The 16,342-nt window shown below is 34.8% G+C and overlaps 1 protein-coding gene across 6 annotated transcripts in view; it reads right to left on the reverse strand.

Moving 5' to 3' along the window:
* Nucleotides 1-15,636, reverse strand: part of LOC101893510 (serine-rich adhesin for platelets) — a 69,861-nt gene extending 54,225 nt beyond the window's left edge. For 2 of the 6 annotated variants that reach the window (XR_891829.3, XR_009342133.1), the window contains exons 1-2: nucleotides 15,182-15,628; nucleotides 11,455-12,358 (exon numbers count right to left, since the gene is read on the reverse strand). Coding sequence is in view for 4 of the 6 variants with exons in the window: in XM_011298186.3 (XP_011296488.1) it covers nucleotides 11,455-11,902 (448 nt within the window). In the remaining 2 variants the exon portion in view is untranslated. Of the gene's footprint in view, nucleotides 1-11,454; nucleotides 12,359-15,181 lie in introns of all 6 variants that reach the window. The other 4 variants (XM_059122323.1, XM_059122324.1, XM_011298186.3 and 1 more) reach the window with 3 other exon arrangements.
* Nucleotides 15,637-16,342: the final 706 nt, after the last annotated feature.

Here is a 16,342-nt window from a genome sequence, read left to right on the forward strand (position 1 = left end):
AAAAACGGTCTGAAGTGGAAGATGACCAACAACGAGCGAGTAGTGCAGAGCTAGCTTCGACGCTCGCTAACTTAGCCACTTAGCTTTGTGCTGAAGCCATGAAGAACGTTTATGGTAAAAATGATTTGGGTCAATGTCTTGATCAATGAAATTGTTTTCATCCAAAACAATTGTTTGCCGTTCTGCCGTCTGTCGTCGTTTGCTCAGAATTTCTTTTAATTGTAAGTTAATTGTTAATTTTTGCAGTGGATGGATAAGGGAGAGAAGGAAGGGGAGCTGTTATAGAGATCTTTTTCTATGATTTGACATTTGTTGCCACAGAAGAAAGAGACTCAACAGTGGAGCGCGTAAATGACAATCATAATGATGTTGATCATCATCATCATCAAATCAGTTTAATGTCAAATGGAAAGAAATGATTTGAGTTTGTTTTTCGTTTTTTGTAAGAAAACAAATATTCTTGATAAACAATGGCCCAGCAAAAACAAAAAGTACTTTCTCTTTTCCACCATCACAGTTTTGTCAAATTTTATGTGCGATGCCATAAACAGAAGAAAAACATCTTCTCTATAAAGTAATGATTTTGTCTTCAAGATGATCAATCTAATTGATAAGCATGCTCAGCCGCTGCTGCTGCCGGTTGTTCGATGGTCACTTATCCAAAATTATTGAAGTAAAAATTAAACATTTGTGTAGGTATGACTCTAGAAAAATGTAAGTGAAAACATATACAGGGTTAGACAAAAAAACTGCAACCAAGTCCAACGCCATAATTTTTTTTTAAATTTTTTTGAATGAATGCAAAAATGTCTGAAATAGCATCAAATTTTAGAATAAGTTTAGATTTGTTCGAATTGGTCACCTTTGGCACGAATTATGGCCTTCAAACGGCCAATGAAACCGTCACACGCTGTCCGAATATTGCTCTGCGGTATTTTGGCCCATTACCGGCGAAGCGCCTGGTATTCGGAGATTTTGATGGTCATTGTGCGCTGGAAATGGAGCGAGGAACCTCATTTTGTAACCATTCTTGGGTGGTAACCATTCTGAGAGCGATCTAAGTAACGATGCTGAGTCCTGTTGGAATGTCCAAGGTCTGCGTCCAAAATGTTTGTGTGTCCAAAGCTTTAAAACACCCTCCAGAATAGTTTCGCGATAATATTCGGCATTTATTCTGATGCCACTGTCAATTAATACGAGCGGAGATCGATCATCGGCTTTTATGGAGGCCCACGCCATCACCATGGCCGGGACTTGAGTTCTGGTGGCACATTTTCAGCTGACCTCTTTGGCAAGTAAACACGATCATTTTGTTTGTTTACAAACTGCTGGGCAACGAATGTTTTCTCTGCTCGGAGAAAAACAAATCCAAGCGAAGCAACTCTTTAGCTCTTTTGAGTCTATTTTCTTTCTGTTGCGTTGTAAGTTCTTGCACTTTTTGAAATTTCAATGGCTTTACCCCGAGCTCAATTTTCAATATTTGCCGAATGGAATATTACGATATGTTGAGCTCACGAGCCATTTTTCGGCCACTGCTTTTGATCAAGTCGCTTCTTTACTTTTCGAACCATTTCTGCTGGAGTGCTCTAACGATAGTCACGTGTGGTTTTCCAGCCAAATATAAAGAAATCACACTATCACGCTTGAATTCCATCGCGCATAACTTTTTTTCTGGAAAATGCTCACCAAAATGCTTTTCTACGCTTGTAAACAATAAAATGAACTGTCACTGGAATAATTTTAACAGCTGTCGGACGAGTGGCTTAGAAATGATAGCATTCTGAAGCTGGTTGCAGTTTTTTCATCTCACCCTGTAGTTCCCTGAATTACATTTTTATACAAAAAATATTAAAATTTCGAATTCACATTCATTTGAAAACATTCACGTTTATGAATATGATAATCCAGCAAGTGACATAACAGGATTAACCACCCACAGCATGACCCCATATTCCAATAACATATTCCTTTGTTGACCTTATTTCTTGGCAAGATATTGAATAAATTTTCATATTTTCACAAAAGAAGAGAAAACCCCAAATACGACGACATTTGTTTACAAACTAAGAAATGTTTTGGTATTTGTGGGTTTTCCATTGTTAAACAAAAATGCTATAAACTATGACAGATAACATTACATTACCACATAAGAGGTGGTTTCAATATCTCCAAACGACAACGAAAATAGCGAAAAAATAACGAAAAATTGTGTAAATCTAATAAGACAACAACAAAATAAACAAACCTACAACGCAGCACTTGTTTTGCATTTTCGATTCTTGCTTAAGGGGTGAAATAGAACGCCCAGAACCAAAACCAAACCCACAAACCTCTAAGGGAGGCAAAACAAATAACCGCTGCAATGTTAACAAAAAAATGCAATACCAACAAATATTTTTTAGGCAAAGAAGAGAAGCGCAGAGGTGGGGGAAGAGAGAAGAATATTTCCCCACAACCACAAATTTATTGCAGTATTGATATTGACAAAAAAAATATGAAAAATATATTTTTTTACGCAACTGATATTGAAATTAGAATGACAATATGTTTGTAGGTGGTTGTACTTTAGATATTATACAACAATTTAGATATTTTGGTGTTAGAATCTTTTATTTGCTTTTAAATGTCATCAAAATTAAAAATTTTATTTATGTAATTGGATTTATATCTAAACCACAAGGCACATTTAGAAAATATTCATTACAAAAAACGTATGTGGTTTCTAAGGCAAGATTATATTTATAATTTATTTTTAACAATAATTCTACTTTTCCCAGTTCATTATAACCGTTAGGCGACTGTTTTCGTTTTTAAACTTGAACATTTCCTCCTATTTCATATAGAGCAGAAGGTTTCATTTATTAGAGTAATGCCATGTTTACGTTAGAACTTTTTGTAGGGTTAACCTACTTTGAGAGGATTTATTTGAAGTAAAAGTAATGGATATGACAATTTAAATCCAAATCCAGTGGGTTAACCCTCATATATATAAACGTACTATAACGCTTTATGTATTCTTATGTGGTAATGCCTGAAAGTATGCTTTGAATTTGTTCATATTCAAATGCACTCGTATTATGACAGTATACACAAGCCATTTTGTTATACGCACAAAAGCAAAATGATAAACGGCGGCATTATCAGTATTGCCAACATTATTTTTCTCCAAACCGACCAAAAAAAAAGAAAAATATACCAAAATTACCACAATCTAAGGAAATAAAAAATAGGGTTGCTTTCATAATAACCCACCAATATAATGACACAATAAAAGACGCGTATAGGGAAAATTACCTAAATTTATGTACAAAAAGCAATTGTTTCTTGGAAAGCATCATAATTTAAAGAAATACCATTGTAAAGAGAAAATGTGTGAGGAAAAGGGAAACAAATTGTTGAAAATGAAAAATTAGAATCCACGAAAGAAGTGTAAGACTGGGGTTGCCCTATTCATAACCAACCAATAAAGATCCCCAAAATAGACATCAAAAAATAAAATAATATAAATGTATATACAAAACCAGTAAAGAAAGTCTTAAAGTCGGACGGGGTCGACTTTATGATACCCTACACCACTTTGCATATTTAGTAGAGCTTCACATAACAAATAAAATTTTTTGTGGGGAATTTGTGAGAATTAAACCATGGTACAATGAAATATAGTTATAATTTAAAGTCCAAAGTAACTAATATATGAGAGGAATATCCTCCTCTGAATCGATTTCTACTATAATTGCCGAGATATTTATGGCTTTTTAATTCGGGCCTGTATTACCCATTTGGTGCACGATTAACTTCAAACCGTATAAAGATATATACGGGAGCTATACCCAAATCTGAAACGATCTCGATAAAATTCGGAAAAGGTATTTCTGAGCTGTATTTGATATACTTCCCCGAATATCGTTGTTACGGAGTACATATTACGGCTGTGAAGAACAAATATAACAAATCGGATGAACAATATATATCGGACCTATAGCTATATCTGAACCGATTTTCAACAAATTCGACATACTTGTTTTTAGACTGAATTTGGTCGCATTTGGGCTAAAAATTACACGTTAGGTGCACAATAAAAGCAAATCGGACGAAGATATATATGGGAGCTACATCCAAATCTGAACCGATCTCGATAAAATCTGTTGTATTTGATATATATATCCCCAAATGTCGTTGTTGCAGAGTGTATGTTAGGGCTGCGGAGGATAAAAATATATCTGAGCCGATTTCGATCAAATTTGGTATATTTCTTTTCAGGCCTAATTGGGTTGTATGTGTCGAATTGTATACTATTTGAACTGGTATTACACGTTTGGTGCACCATAAAAGCCAATTCGGACAAAGATATATATGGGAGCTATATCTAATTTTTTACCTATAATCTCCAATTTCAATAGGGTTCGTCCTTCCTTCCGACAGAAGTACGGGCGGGCATGCATACACCTACTCAAAATGCGATTCTATGCAGATCATCAAAAGGAACTATGGTTTTATCTCGTTTCTTTTTCCTTGTAGGGTATAAATACAAAATTCGACCCAAATGTTTTTCCGACCACTTATTATAATTTGTTTATTATTATCTGATTTAATTTTTTTTTGTATTTTGTTTTTATTATTGCCATTTGCGAAAGTGCCAATATAAACTGGTTAGTTATTTTTATTGAATTTCTCTCGCCAAGCCTCTGACTGACTTCGTTTTGTTGCATTGATGCAAAATGTGTAAACAAAAAATATAACGTAATAGACTGGAGATTGAATTACAAAGCAAAATGTAATTAAGTAACTGAAGTTTGAATAACAAAATTCGAAAATAAAAACATATGAAAAAATAATGCATTCAGAGAAGGGTAATGATGGTTTGGTAATAATAAGGGCCATAACATAATGTTATTTATTAATTATAAGAAAATAAAAATGAGGCCTTCTACAGGGTGAGATGAAAAACGTCAACCTACTTCAGACTGCTGTGATTTCTAAGCCACTCGTCCGACAGCTGTTAAAATTATTCCAGTGACAGCTCATTATATTGTTTACAAGTGTACAAAAGGATTTTGGTGAGAATTTTCCAGGAAAAAAGTTATTCGCGATGGAATTCAAGCGTTATAGTTGATTTCTTTATATTTGGCTGGAAAACCACTAGTGGCTATCGTTAGAGACAATCCAACAGGACTCAGCACCATCGCACTTAGCACGCGCCACCCAAGGATGGTTACAAAATTAAGTTTCTCGATTCATTTCCAGCACACAATATTCTGGAGGATATGTTATAGCCTTGGGCACGCAAACAATTTGCCCGCACACCTTGAACGTTTCAACAGGACTTAGCACAATGGCCACCAAAATCTCACAATTTCCACCATAATCTCCGGATACCAATCCGTTGGACTCTTGTGTCTGGAGTATTTTGGAAAGGAAGGTTGGCACTAAAAAATAACAAAGTGTCGATCGCCTTAAGCAAGCGCTTCGCCGGGAATGGGCCAAAAATACCGCAGAGCAACATTCGGGCAGCGTGTGACGGTTTCATTGGCCGTTTGAAGGCCATAATTCGTGCCAATGTTGACCAATTCGAACAAATCTAAAGTTATTCTAAATGTGCGAATTAAACACCAGACTCCTCCCAAGTTCGACTCAAGTTCTATTAGCAAATCTTTTTCACAACAAGGTTTTGTTTTGGAAATTATTTTATATTGGCTCAACGGTGATAGGTGTACACAAAACATGATAATATTTTTTACCAAAAAATGAAAAATTCCTTACTTGGTTGGAGACCCAAAAAAAAAAAATAAAAAATTAAAAAATTTAGAAAAAAAAGTTTAAAATGTTACCCCTTGAATTCCCCTTTCCCATTATAGTTCAGAATTGCAACGTCAGCGGCTTTTCATGTTTTAGTTCCCCGAACTTTTTTTGCTTTTTGACTCATTATTCCTTATCAGCACCAAAGTGTCAATAACAATTAAAAAAGCAGCTACAATAACTGCAAATAATTAACTTTAAACACTTAAAGTTTACAATAACAAAGAAAAACAATTAAGATTTCCATTTTTAACCAAAAGAATGAAGCGTATTTTTGTCTTCTTTACTTTTGCAATTTAAAGCAAAAGTAACAACATTTTAAATAATCTCCATTTATTTCTTTTTCCGCAACAAAATAGCAAAATAAACATAATTTTTCTTTCATTTTCCACAAAAGAAAAAATAAACTGGGTCGGCCATAACAAAAACAAAAATGTTCGCGTAAGCCAAAAAAACAAAAATTTAAATCAATCTTCTTTTGTCGGTTACTAAATGTTTCTTTTTCCCCTCCTCAAGTCGCGCTCGTTTGTTTTGTTTTTCAACATTCTGTAACTCGGAGAAATTTAAATTATATGATGTGAAAATCGAATGCAAGAAAGCAGAACGTTTTGTCTGTTTTTTTTATTTTTGTCTACCTCAGAAAAGTTGTTGGGGTTTTAGTTTTTTTTTTTAATATTTGTTTTAAACGACCAACCACAAGAAATTTACCATAAATATTAATGAGGGAGATTGGAGGGGCAATGTAATATTGTAAATATAAAATTTTAGCAGATTTCTACGACCCTAATCGATTTTTTCCATAAAAAAAAAATATAAAGTCCTCTCCACATTGGGTACAATATGTTGAAAAAGCAAATGTTTCTCTCTCTCTCTCTTTCTCTCCACGCAAGATTCGCCTAATTCTCTAAATCTTATAGAATGATAAACAAAGATTTCTTTATAAGATCTATAAAAGCTTTTCTCTTTTTCAGATCCTTTTGAGATGAGAGACCGACTTTCTAACAAGTAAAATAGTACAAGTCGGTTTTGCCGGCAGATGTATACCCCCAGCCTTGAGTATACCCCTCAGCCTCCCCTTTAAGGGGAGGTTCCGAAGCCGTTGGGTCAATTCGTATCGAACCTAAGACTGATATAAATATTACAACATGCCAGATTTGGACTATCGACTACATCGTTGTATGGCCAAATTGTCTAATCATTGCAGCCGCGTTCTTCTTTTTACCTCCCAGTCGGCTGTAGACATTTTAATTCCCTGGAGGATGCAAAAATCGTTGTCATATTGAATAACGCTGTTCATATATGATTCATTTAAAGCATTTTCAGCTGTTACATTTCGAGATGGCGTGTTTTTCCTCAAAACAATCAATAGATAAAAGTTCTAGCTTTTTGTAGCTACGCAATATCTTATCAATTCTGCAACGTTTTTAATCATACCGCCCATATTCAAATGGAATAATTTTGGAAGAAGTTTCGTTTTTTGCCACAATATATGGATTCCGAATCGGAATCGATTATCATATCGACGGGGCGCTGACCTTCGCCATCTGCCATCAAGGTTCTCCATACATCAAGGGCTTTTATTCCCAAAAAAGTGTTAATAGCCAGAAAATACAGCACCAGCGGTAGCAATGTGCCATTTCTATCTAAAATTTCCAATGTAATTACATCCCTCAAAGATTTGCCAGACTTTAGAGGCCTCAGCCATTGTACCACTTAACCAAAATAAACATTTTTAATTGAATTTCTATCGCCTATTGCGTTGGTGTTCCTAACATGGACTTTATCTCGTAAAAAACTAATAGTTGTCACCTCACATTTGCCTCCCCCTTCGATGTTCGTTGTCCCAATATTTATTTTATGGCCGTACATAGGTTCCCATATTTGTTATTTCTTTTGTTTTCCGATAAAAAAAGAAAAACATCAAAATCGACATGTTCTTCTTATCGCCAACAAATTAATTTCTTTTCAAAATATCAACGTTTCTTTTTTTTCTGTTTTCAAATTTTGCTGCTCTTGTTTTGATTGCATTTTCGTTTTGTGTGCCGCCGAACAGCACCTCCACTCTTCTAATACATATATTTTTTTTTGTTTTGAGTGTTAATTTTGTTATCAAAAAACAAAACACAATTGAAACGACAAAAAAAACACCTGCTGTACCGGTAGTTTGGGGGTGGTTGCGCGCCGAGAGGTTGGTGTGGAAAGGCTCTAGAAAAACATGTGAAATATTCAAATCAATTTTGTTTTTGTTCTTTTTTTTCGATTTTAAAGAATGTTAATGAAATTTCAATAATTGTAGACATCACCTTGCTATTACTAACACACTTAATATAGGCCATTGTTTGGGGGGAGGGTTGTATTATTAACTTAAAGCCATTAAATACTCAATATTGTTATCAAAACAAAGTAATTCGTGCGATTACTTTGAACAGTCATTGGGAATGTTTTGGGTAAAGCCATTGTATGGGCTAGATAAGATATCCATATGACCACTTTAAAATAAAGTTTGAATTTTCATGGAGAAAAATGTCCTTAAATTTTTTTGAATGTTTCGTAAGTATGCGGTTATATAGACTAGAGATTTGAAATATTGAAGGAAACTTTTCAAAAAAAATCCTTGGGGCATCTATAGCAGACAGAAAAATCTTTATCTCTTAAGGATTCATCCCAAACTCCAAATGCCTATAAATACCTATATTACCTCACAAATTGGATACATGTTCTGAATATATAAGGACGTTTTTTTTTCTCAATATAAAAATAAAATTCGAAACCCTGGGCATTGAGTGACAAAGTCAATTTATTCAAAATGTTTAATTAAAAATCATAAGGAAACCCGTGACAATGAAAATCGAATTTTCACTTCCTCTAAAGAAAACATGTCGTCCAATTATTTAAATTTGAAAATTGATAGTTTCAGCATTTTTTGCCAAATACCCTCCCCAATAGTGATGGTCATTGGTTTCACCGGCCTTTAAGGAAGTCAAAAATATCGGCATTTGAAAAATTTGCCATTGAAAATTTTACTAACCGGTCAAAACAAGTGAAAGAGATAACAACAACAAAAAATAACAAATTCACAACAAACCCCCATCACAGCAACTGGATTCAAGTTTCATTCATGTTTCATAAACTTATAATTACAATTAATTGCAAAAGCTTTTTTCCGTGAAGCAGGGAAAAATCGAAACTCTCAACTACAAATTGAAGAAAAATGATGAAATGACAGGCCTGCACATCTACCACCATCCACCATCTATCCCGCCAACAAATTGATTGGAAGAAAAATGTAAACAACAACTAGTCAATGTTGCAGAAGGCGAAAGGGGAAGAGGGGGAAAGAAAAAACACAAATCAAAAGTTTATTGAACAACTGACAAAGACATAGACCATGAAACAATCATTCGAAAAAAATACTGAAAAATGCCAAATGCCTGTGCTGAAGATCATCGCTAATTGAGTTTGCAAAAATAGACCCCCTTGAAACTCTATTGCATGGAAAACTTCACAAGACAGTAGTTTATACGAAAAGGAGCAGTATAGGGTCAATACAAATCCCCTACAATAAAAGAATGATAGTACCAATCAGAGTTCGGATGCGGCATTAATCCCCGGTTCTTAAAATATAAACGTAAGCTTATAATCCTGGAACTTCAACTCAAGGACGCATAGCTTAGAAGCCAAACTCAAAAAAATAATAAGAAAAAATATAAGTTGATGGGTACGAGGGCAGTGGAAAATGTCAATTTTTTTCCTTCCATTTTTCGAAAAATTATTTTTTCTACTCTCATGTATTACATCCTGGAGGGACCTGCAAATAAGTTTATTCTTAGGTTATAGTTATTCCCAAAAAAATACAATTTTTCAAAACTATACCGGAAAAATCATCAAAAACAATATTTCTTCCATACTACACTTCATGTTTTTCGTTTCGATATTATAATTAAACTGTCATCTGATATGATACAAGAATAAAGATATCATTAACGCACCACATTGAAATGCCAGAGACTGGCTAAATAGCACGTACGATGAACTAGAATGTTAAGAATCAATTTGAAATTTAAAAAGGTACCGCCTTCAAAGTTTAATTTTCACACAGCATGTTCTGTTTTGGGAAATCCAAAACTATTTCCTGGTGCATGGCAAAAGAAAAATGAAAAAAATAATCCAAAATATGTGTTTAAGACAAAATAGTTTTAGAGAAGAAACAAGGCCAGACAACACAGACTATAAGTTACCATTTCTCACCGACGTAGCCAGTTATTGAAACAAAAATAATCTACAACTTATGACCTTTCATATAAAATTTGCAAAATATTTATAAAAAAAGTAAAAAAGCTGTAAGTTCGGCCGGGCCGATCTTTGAATTTAGAACGATTTTGGAAATTAAAAAAAAAAAACATCCGTTAAAAATTCTGTTAAAATATTAAAAATACCGAATGTAGCCGTTATATTAGGATCTATACGACGACGTGGACCATTACAATATTCATATGCAAAATTTGCTAAAATCATCCAAATTCCGAATATAGGGAGGTGTCGCTATATAGGGGCTATACGAAGACGTGGACTTGCACAGATAATTTTCTGCCATAGGCTGTAGTACCTATTGCGAACTTCAAATACCAAATTTGAAATAATTCCGGTGAATCATATCGCTAAGATCATGAAAATACCGAATATCGGGAGGTACCGTCGTATGGGGGCTACACGAAGACGTGGACCTGCACAGACTATTTTCTGTCTTAGGCTGTAAAGTCCATTACGAACTTCAAATACAAAATTTGAAACATTTCGGGTAAATAATGTCGTTAAAAGCATCAAAATACCGAATATCGGGAGGTACCGTAATATGGGGGTTACACGAAGACGTGGACCTGCACAGACAATTTTCTGTCATAGGCTGTACCATTATAGGGGTGCTATACCAAAACGTGGACCTACATGATACATTTTCAATACCAAAAGTCCTGCAGACATAATACACATTAGAGTAAAACTTTATCAACCTACTTCATTTCGTTCGGAAGCTAGAGTGATTTCCACAGATGGACGGAGATCGCTAAATCGACATAGAATTTGACGCTGATCAAGAATATATATATTTTTTTTTAATACAAATATACCTGAACAAATCAATTTCGAATAGCCCGCCACACGAAATCACTGTGTAACTAAACGCTCTTTGATTGCATTTTTCTGTGCGCTGCAGTTTGATACAAAAATTGTTTGAGTGGTTTCATACAACATTCCAAAACTCAAAAAAACGAGAAAAAATTCAGCGCCAATAATATTTCTTTTGTTTTTTTTTTTTTCATTCAAATCACATCGAAGAGCATTAGCTCAGACCGGCGATTATTATTTAACAGAAACCAAGTGAATTGAACTGCACCAAGTGTGTGTGTGTGAATGAAGTCCATGGGTCCAACGGTCTTGGAAGATTGACCATACATATGTACCTATCTACATATGATGCAGCTGATGACTGATGGCTATCACCAACATTATCATAGATCTTAAATTGGTGTGGTTGTTGCTGCCGTTTGGTTAGCAGGGCCATTTGGTTTGGTATCATGGTGGCGCATGCAGGACGTAGGTTAAGAGTGAAGAGTTGGGGCTGGGGAGTTTTTTTTTGTGTTTATTTTGCCACTCACTTACCTGATGCAAGTTGGTCAATACTGCCGTTGCTGCCGGCAAATGAACGCATCGATGATGAAGATGTGGAGTTTCTTAAGCCACCAACCACCATTGACGATGGTGACGAGGCTATTGATGGCGATGCTGCTGGGTTTTGTGGCGACGATGCACTTATTGTACGTTGCACATTCTGTTTGCGTCTTTGGATAAGGTCACGTTTCCACTGTGGCATCTCGGGCAGAAATGAGGGCGTTAAACTGCTTATGACAGGTGAAATGCTACCACCAGCACCACCACCGAGGTGGCTCGGCGACACTTTGGAATGTTGTGGTGACCCATTTGCCAATGCCAGGACAGATGGACGTTCGTTTATTTGCGACGATTCTGGCATAGCCAATATTTGTGGCGACACCAGTGGAGACCGTGTGGGGGATGCCAATATGTCCAGTGTTAATGGTATAGCTGCCATGATAACACCCGACGACCACCAGCTCTTGATTAACTTTTACTTTTTTCGTTTGTGTTTTGCAAGCGATAATTATTTGAATTGTTTCTTTTTTTGATTGTTTTTCTTTTGATATCAATTCCAATATGGATAGGTAATATTTTATTGTTTTTGCTGCCGTTTTATTTTTGATTATTGATTGATTTATTCTCTGGAATATTTGTTTTTAGCTTTTCCTGTTTTTCAGTTTGCATTCAGTGCTGAGCGCGTACAACAACAGTATGCCTGGAAACCCAAAACTTCTCTCACTTCTTTCGCCGACGAATGCCAAACGCGCACTGACACTGCTGTTTAGCTCAACATACGTCTGATGCTCCGGTTGCTATCGTCGTGCCCGCTGCCACCAACGACAGACGACGATGGATGGCTGGTGGTTGGGAGCAGAAAATGAAAATCCCGAAAGAGCAGCACTGGCAAAGGCTGGAAAAAAATACCACCATAAGATTGCTGCAAGTTATTTCTTGTTGTGTTGTGTTGCGTTGAGTTGCCTTGGTCGGTCGGTCGGTCTGTCTGCTACGAGATTGTTGGTTTTTCATTCATGCGAAATGTGCGCTTTTCTCGTGTGGGGCCAACGATTTTCCTTCTTTTATTTCGTTTTGTTTTGGTGGCAATCTTGTTTGGGTTGAGAGTTTATGTTGTTGTTCTTGTTGTTGTGATTGTTGGGAGAAAGGTTCAAAAGTTTAAAATTTTTGTTGCTGTGAGTGTCGCTGGGGTTTTTTTGCTGCGCTATTTGTGTGTCGTCGTCACTTTTTTATTCCCTAATTGGATTTACTAGTTTTCCAGTTTGAGTCTATTTACATTGGCTCGCCAGCTGCCTACATACCTACATATCTTTATCATACTCCCTACCTTCCCTCCGCCTGCCTCCTGATTTGATTATTGATTTTCTGCAAACAACATTAGTAATGCCTCAGTATTCAGTGTGTTTGTCGTTTCCCAAGTACAACATGAATAAGAAATTAAAGGAATAGAACAAGGCAAAAAAACAGCAAAACTAGATCCTGTGCAGCTTCCTTTTTCCGCTTCTGGCAAAGCATTTTATTTTGTAGTTTATTTGATGATGCTGCTTGCCTAAGAAATGGCATCCTCCTTGACATGTAATTGCAAGAGGGTTTTCTAGAATGACTTTGAAACGAGAATAAGGGTCGTTTTTGGTAAGAACTCGGATATGACAAGGTTGTTAAGTGCATAACAAAGGCATATTGGAACCTTATTTAGATATTATGATGCCAGAACAACAAGATTATATCTTTAAGATAATCCAACAGCATCAATAAAGAATAAATGTTGGGAAGTAGTCTTTAAAAGATCAATGCTTTTGGTTCTCATTATTTATATTTAGGTCCCATTAGGCATAGCTTGAAGCTTCAGTGATAATTTATCTAATATTACATATGATTTGCAATACAATAAGGAGCTCTGTTCCACATCCTGCAAGAATTTACTATTTTTAAAGTAACATACCATACCATAAAGGGAAAATCGGTTATCGTAGTAAAAATTTGTATATTGATGCAGTTCTGGAACAGGCCAAGGGTTTGAATTCTTCGAAAATTATTTTACAAAGACCAATAAGACTCCATTTTTTGTAAATTTTTTGAATCTTATCCAAAATTAGAAAACCGATTTTGAAAGGGTATTTCTCTATCGCATTTACCTTGGTATGGACATACATACGTAGACCCTAATATTCAAAAAGTAAAAAAGCTGTAAGTTCTGCCGGGCCGAACTTTAAACACCCTCCACCATTTGGAACGAATTTGGCAATTCTCAAAAACAATAAAATCCGGTAAAAATTCAGTTAAAATATTAAAAAAAACTTAAAAATTTAAGGGTCTACCTGCAGAGATAACTTTTGTCAAAAGCCATCACAATATTCAAATGCGAAACTTAAAAAAATCTTTGAATAATGTAGCTAAAATCATCAAAATACCGAATATCGCGAGGTACCGTTATAAGGGGGCTAAGACAATTTTCTGTCATAGGCTGTAGTACCCATTACGAACTTCAAATACCAAATTTGAAAATTTTCCGGTGAATAATGTCGCTTAAATCACCAAAATACCGAAAAAAAGGGAGGTACCATTATATGGGAGCTTTACCAAAACGTGGACCTACATCACCCATTTTTAATACCAAAAGTCATGCAGACATAATATACATTTGAGTAAAATTTTATCAATCTACTTCATTTCGTTCGGAAGCTACAGTGAATTCCACAGATGGACAGACGGAAGGACATCGCTAAATCGACATAGAATTTTATGCTGATCAAGAATATATATACGTTGTGGGATCTAAAACGTATATTTCGAGGTGTTACAAACGGAATGACAAACTTAATATAACCTCCATACTATGGTGGAGGGTATAAAATGAGATAACGGCTTTATCTTACTCCGATATAAGCCGGATTAACATCAGTCAATTATAATAGCCGCAATTGACAGTTTGTCGGCGAAAGATATCAGGATTACAAATTTTTGTATTATAAATAATGATGATACGTAAGGAAAGCGGAGCAGGAACTCCAACCAGGTGTCTCATTTGGGAAATTTAACAAAAGTGTGGTAAATTAAATAAAATTAAAATAAAAATATGGTATTTCTTACGCTCCTATCGTTGTATTTTAAAATCAGGAAGCACGGGTCTATCCTTTATATGTATTTCTATTAAATATGAGTCCCCTACGTACATATATATTCCTAAGATGGAATAAGTCGTCGACACAAAATTTCAAATGGTCAAAATCACAGGCCAATTCAGAGCACTAGACTTAAATAATGTTATCAACCTTCCACTTTTTGTTAAAATTTATAATTTTTTTATTGTAAATAGACTTACAAAATTGTGTTGACTTTTTTTTGTAAGAGATAACATCCCCAACTGATAAGATTTTTTAACACAATTTATATATACATAGGTGCAATATATACATCGATTTCATTACATATTTTTATGCAAATAAAATGTCATTTCTTTTTCAAAATTCTAAAAAAAGCAGGAAAAGAAGGAAATGAAACAAATAAAAACGCCGACAACAAACAACAACAGTAAGAAAAACAAAAACATAACAACACCAAAAACACAATAAGCTAGCAAAAGAAAAACAGAATCAAAGAAGTAGCTACAACTGCAACGAAAGACAACGGCAGAGTAGCAGAGAGGCAATCAGACAAACAGACAGACGAAGCAGGGCAGCAGCAGATACAAGCTTAGAAAGAAAACACACAAAATACATACTTGCAAGAACTCAAGCGATTGTTGGATGGGGGTGGTTGTGTTTGTTGTCTCTCATTTGGCGTCTTTTTGTCTTTTTATTTGGGCGGCATTTGCTTTTTTTATTTTATAAACTATTCAAATCTATTTTTTCAATTTAAGTACATTATTTTTAATATTCAAATTGCCTTTATACCGAATCAAATAGATACAGCTTTAATACTTCGGCTTGATTATTTATCACATTTATTCATTTATTAGATACAGACACAAAATTTCAGTTTAGTTTTTTTTTTTGCTGTTTAAGTCCGTTTTTTCTAGCAATCTTTAAAAATTTTTTAATTATCTATAAACCACATGTGCTTTTATCACAAAATTGTTATTATTTTTTATATATTTCTTTTTTAAATTTCCGCCGTATTCACTTTTTCAGATTCAATCCTTTTCGTCGGCAAACACAACAACTTCAATTTTTTTGTTGTGTTGTGCGTTGTGTATCTTTCTTCTAGGGTTGTATAGTTCATGAACGAATTAGTTCGATTGAATGATTCATTGAAATGAGCATATGGACTAGTTCAATCAATATATGCTCTGTTCCAGACCTGTATAAATGTGTTTTTTTTGCTTCGATTACCGAACAGATCACAATTCAATTAATTAATTTATAACAACAACAAATTATAACGTATGTATGGCAAAACTTGTGTTTTCGAATAGTTATCGCCTTTTGTTATTAATTCGAAAAAATCAAATTAACAAAACAAAATATTGTTGTAGTTGTTCTGACATTACAGTCCATAAATTTTCTCTTTCAGTACCTGCAAGAATCTAATGCTAAGTTTACGTGGCACATGATTCGTTCTCTATTCCTTGTTTGATCATTAATTAAGAAATATCTACTTAATTCCCCACAATAAATTTGCTGAGCGAACAAAGATTTGTGTTCTTTGTTCCATTCAAATCACTCTAAGAACTAAGAAATATAAATTATGACATTTAAAAATAGAAAAATTTAATGAAATTTTAGAAGATTTGTTGCGTGCGTACCGTGGTTGACGAAGATTATTTTTTTACCGGCGGAGCGAAGTTTTTACATTCGCAATTAATGAAATGAAAAATGAATGAACCGGATACGGTTGGGTGTCAAAGTGTTGCCAATGTTCCCCTTAGTCCATGGGACTAACG

Source organism: Musca domestica, unplaced genomic scaffold (assembly GCF_030504385.1).
Source record: "Musca domestica strain aabys unplaced genomic scaffold, Musca_domestica.polishedcontigs.V.1.1 20, whole genome shotgun sequence".
NCBI classification, from domain to species: domain Eukaryota; kingdom Metazoa; phylum Arthropoda; class Insecta; order Diptera; family Muscidae; genus Musca; species Musca domestica.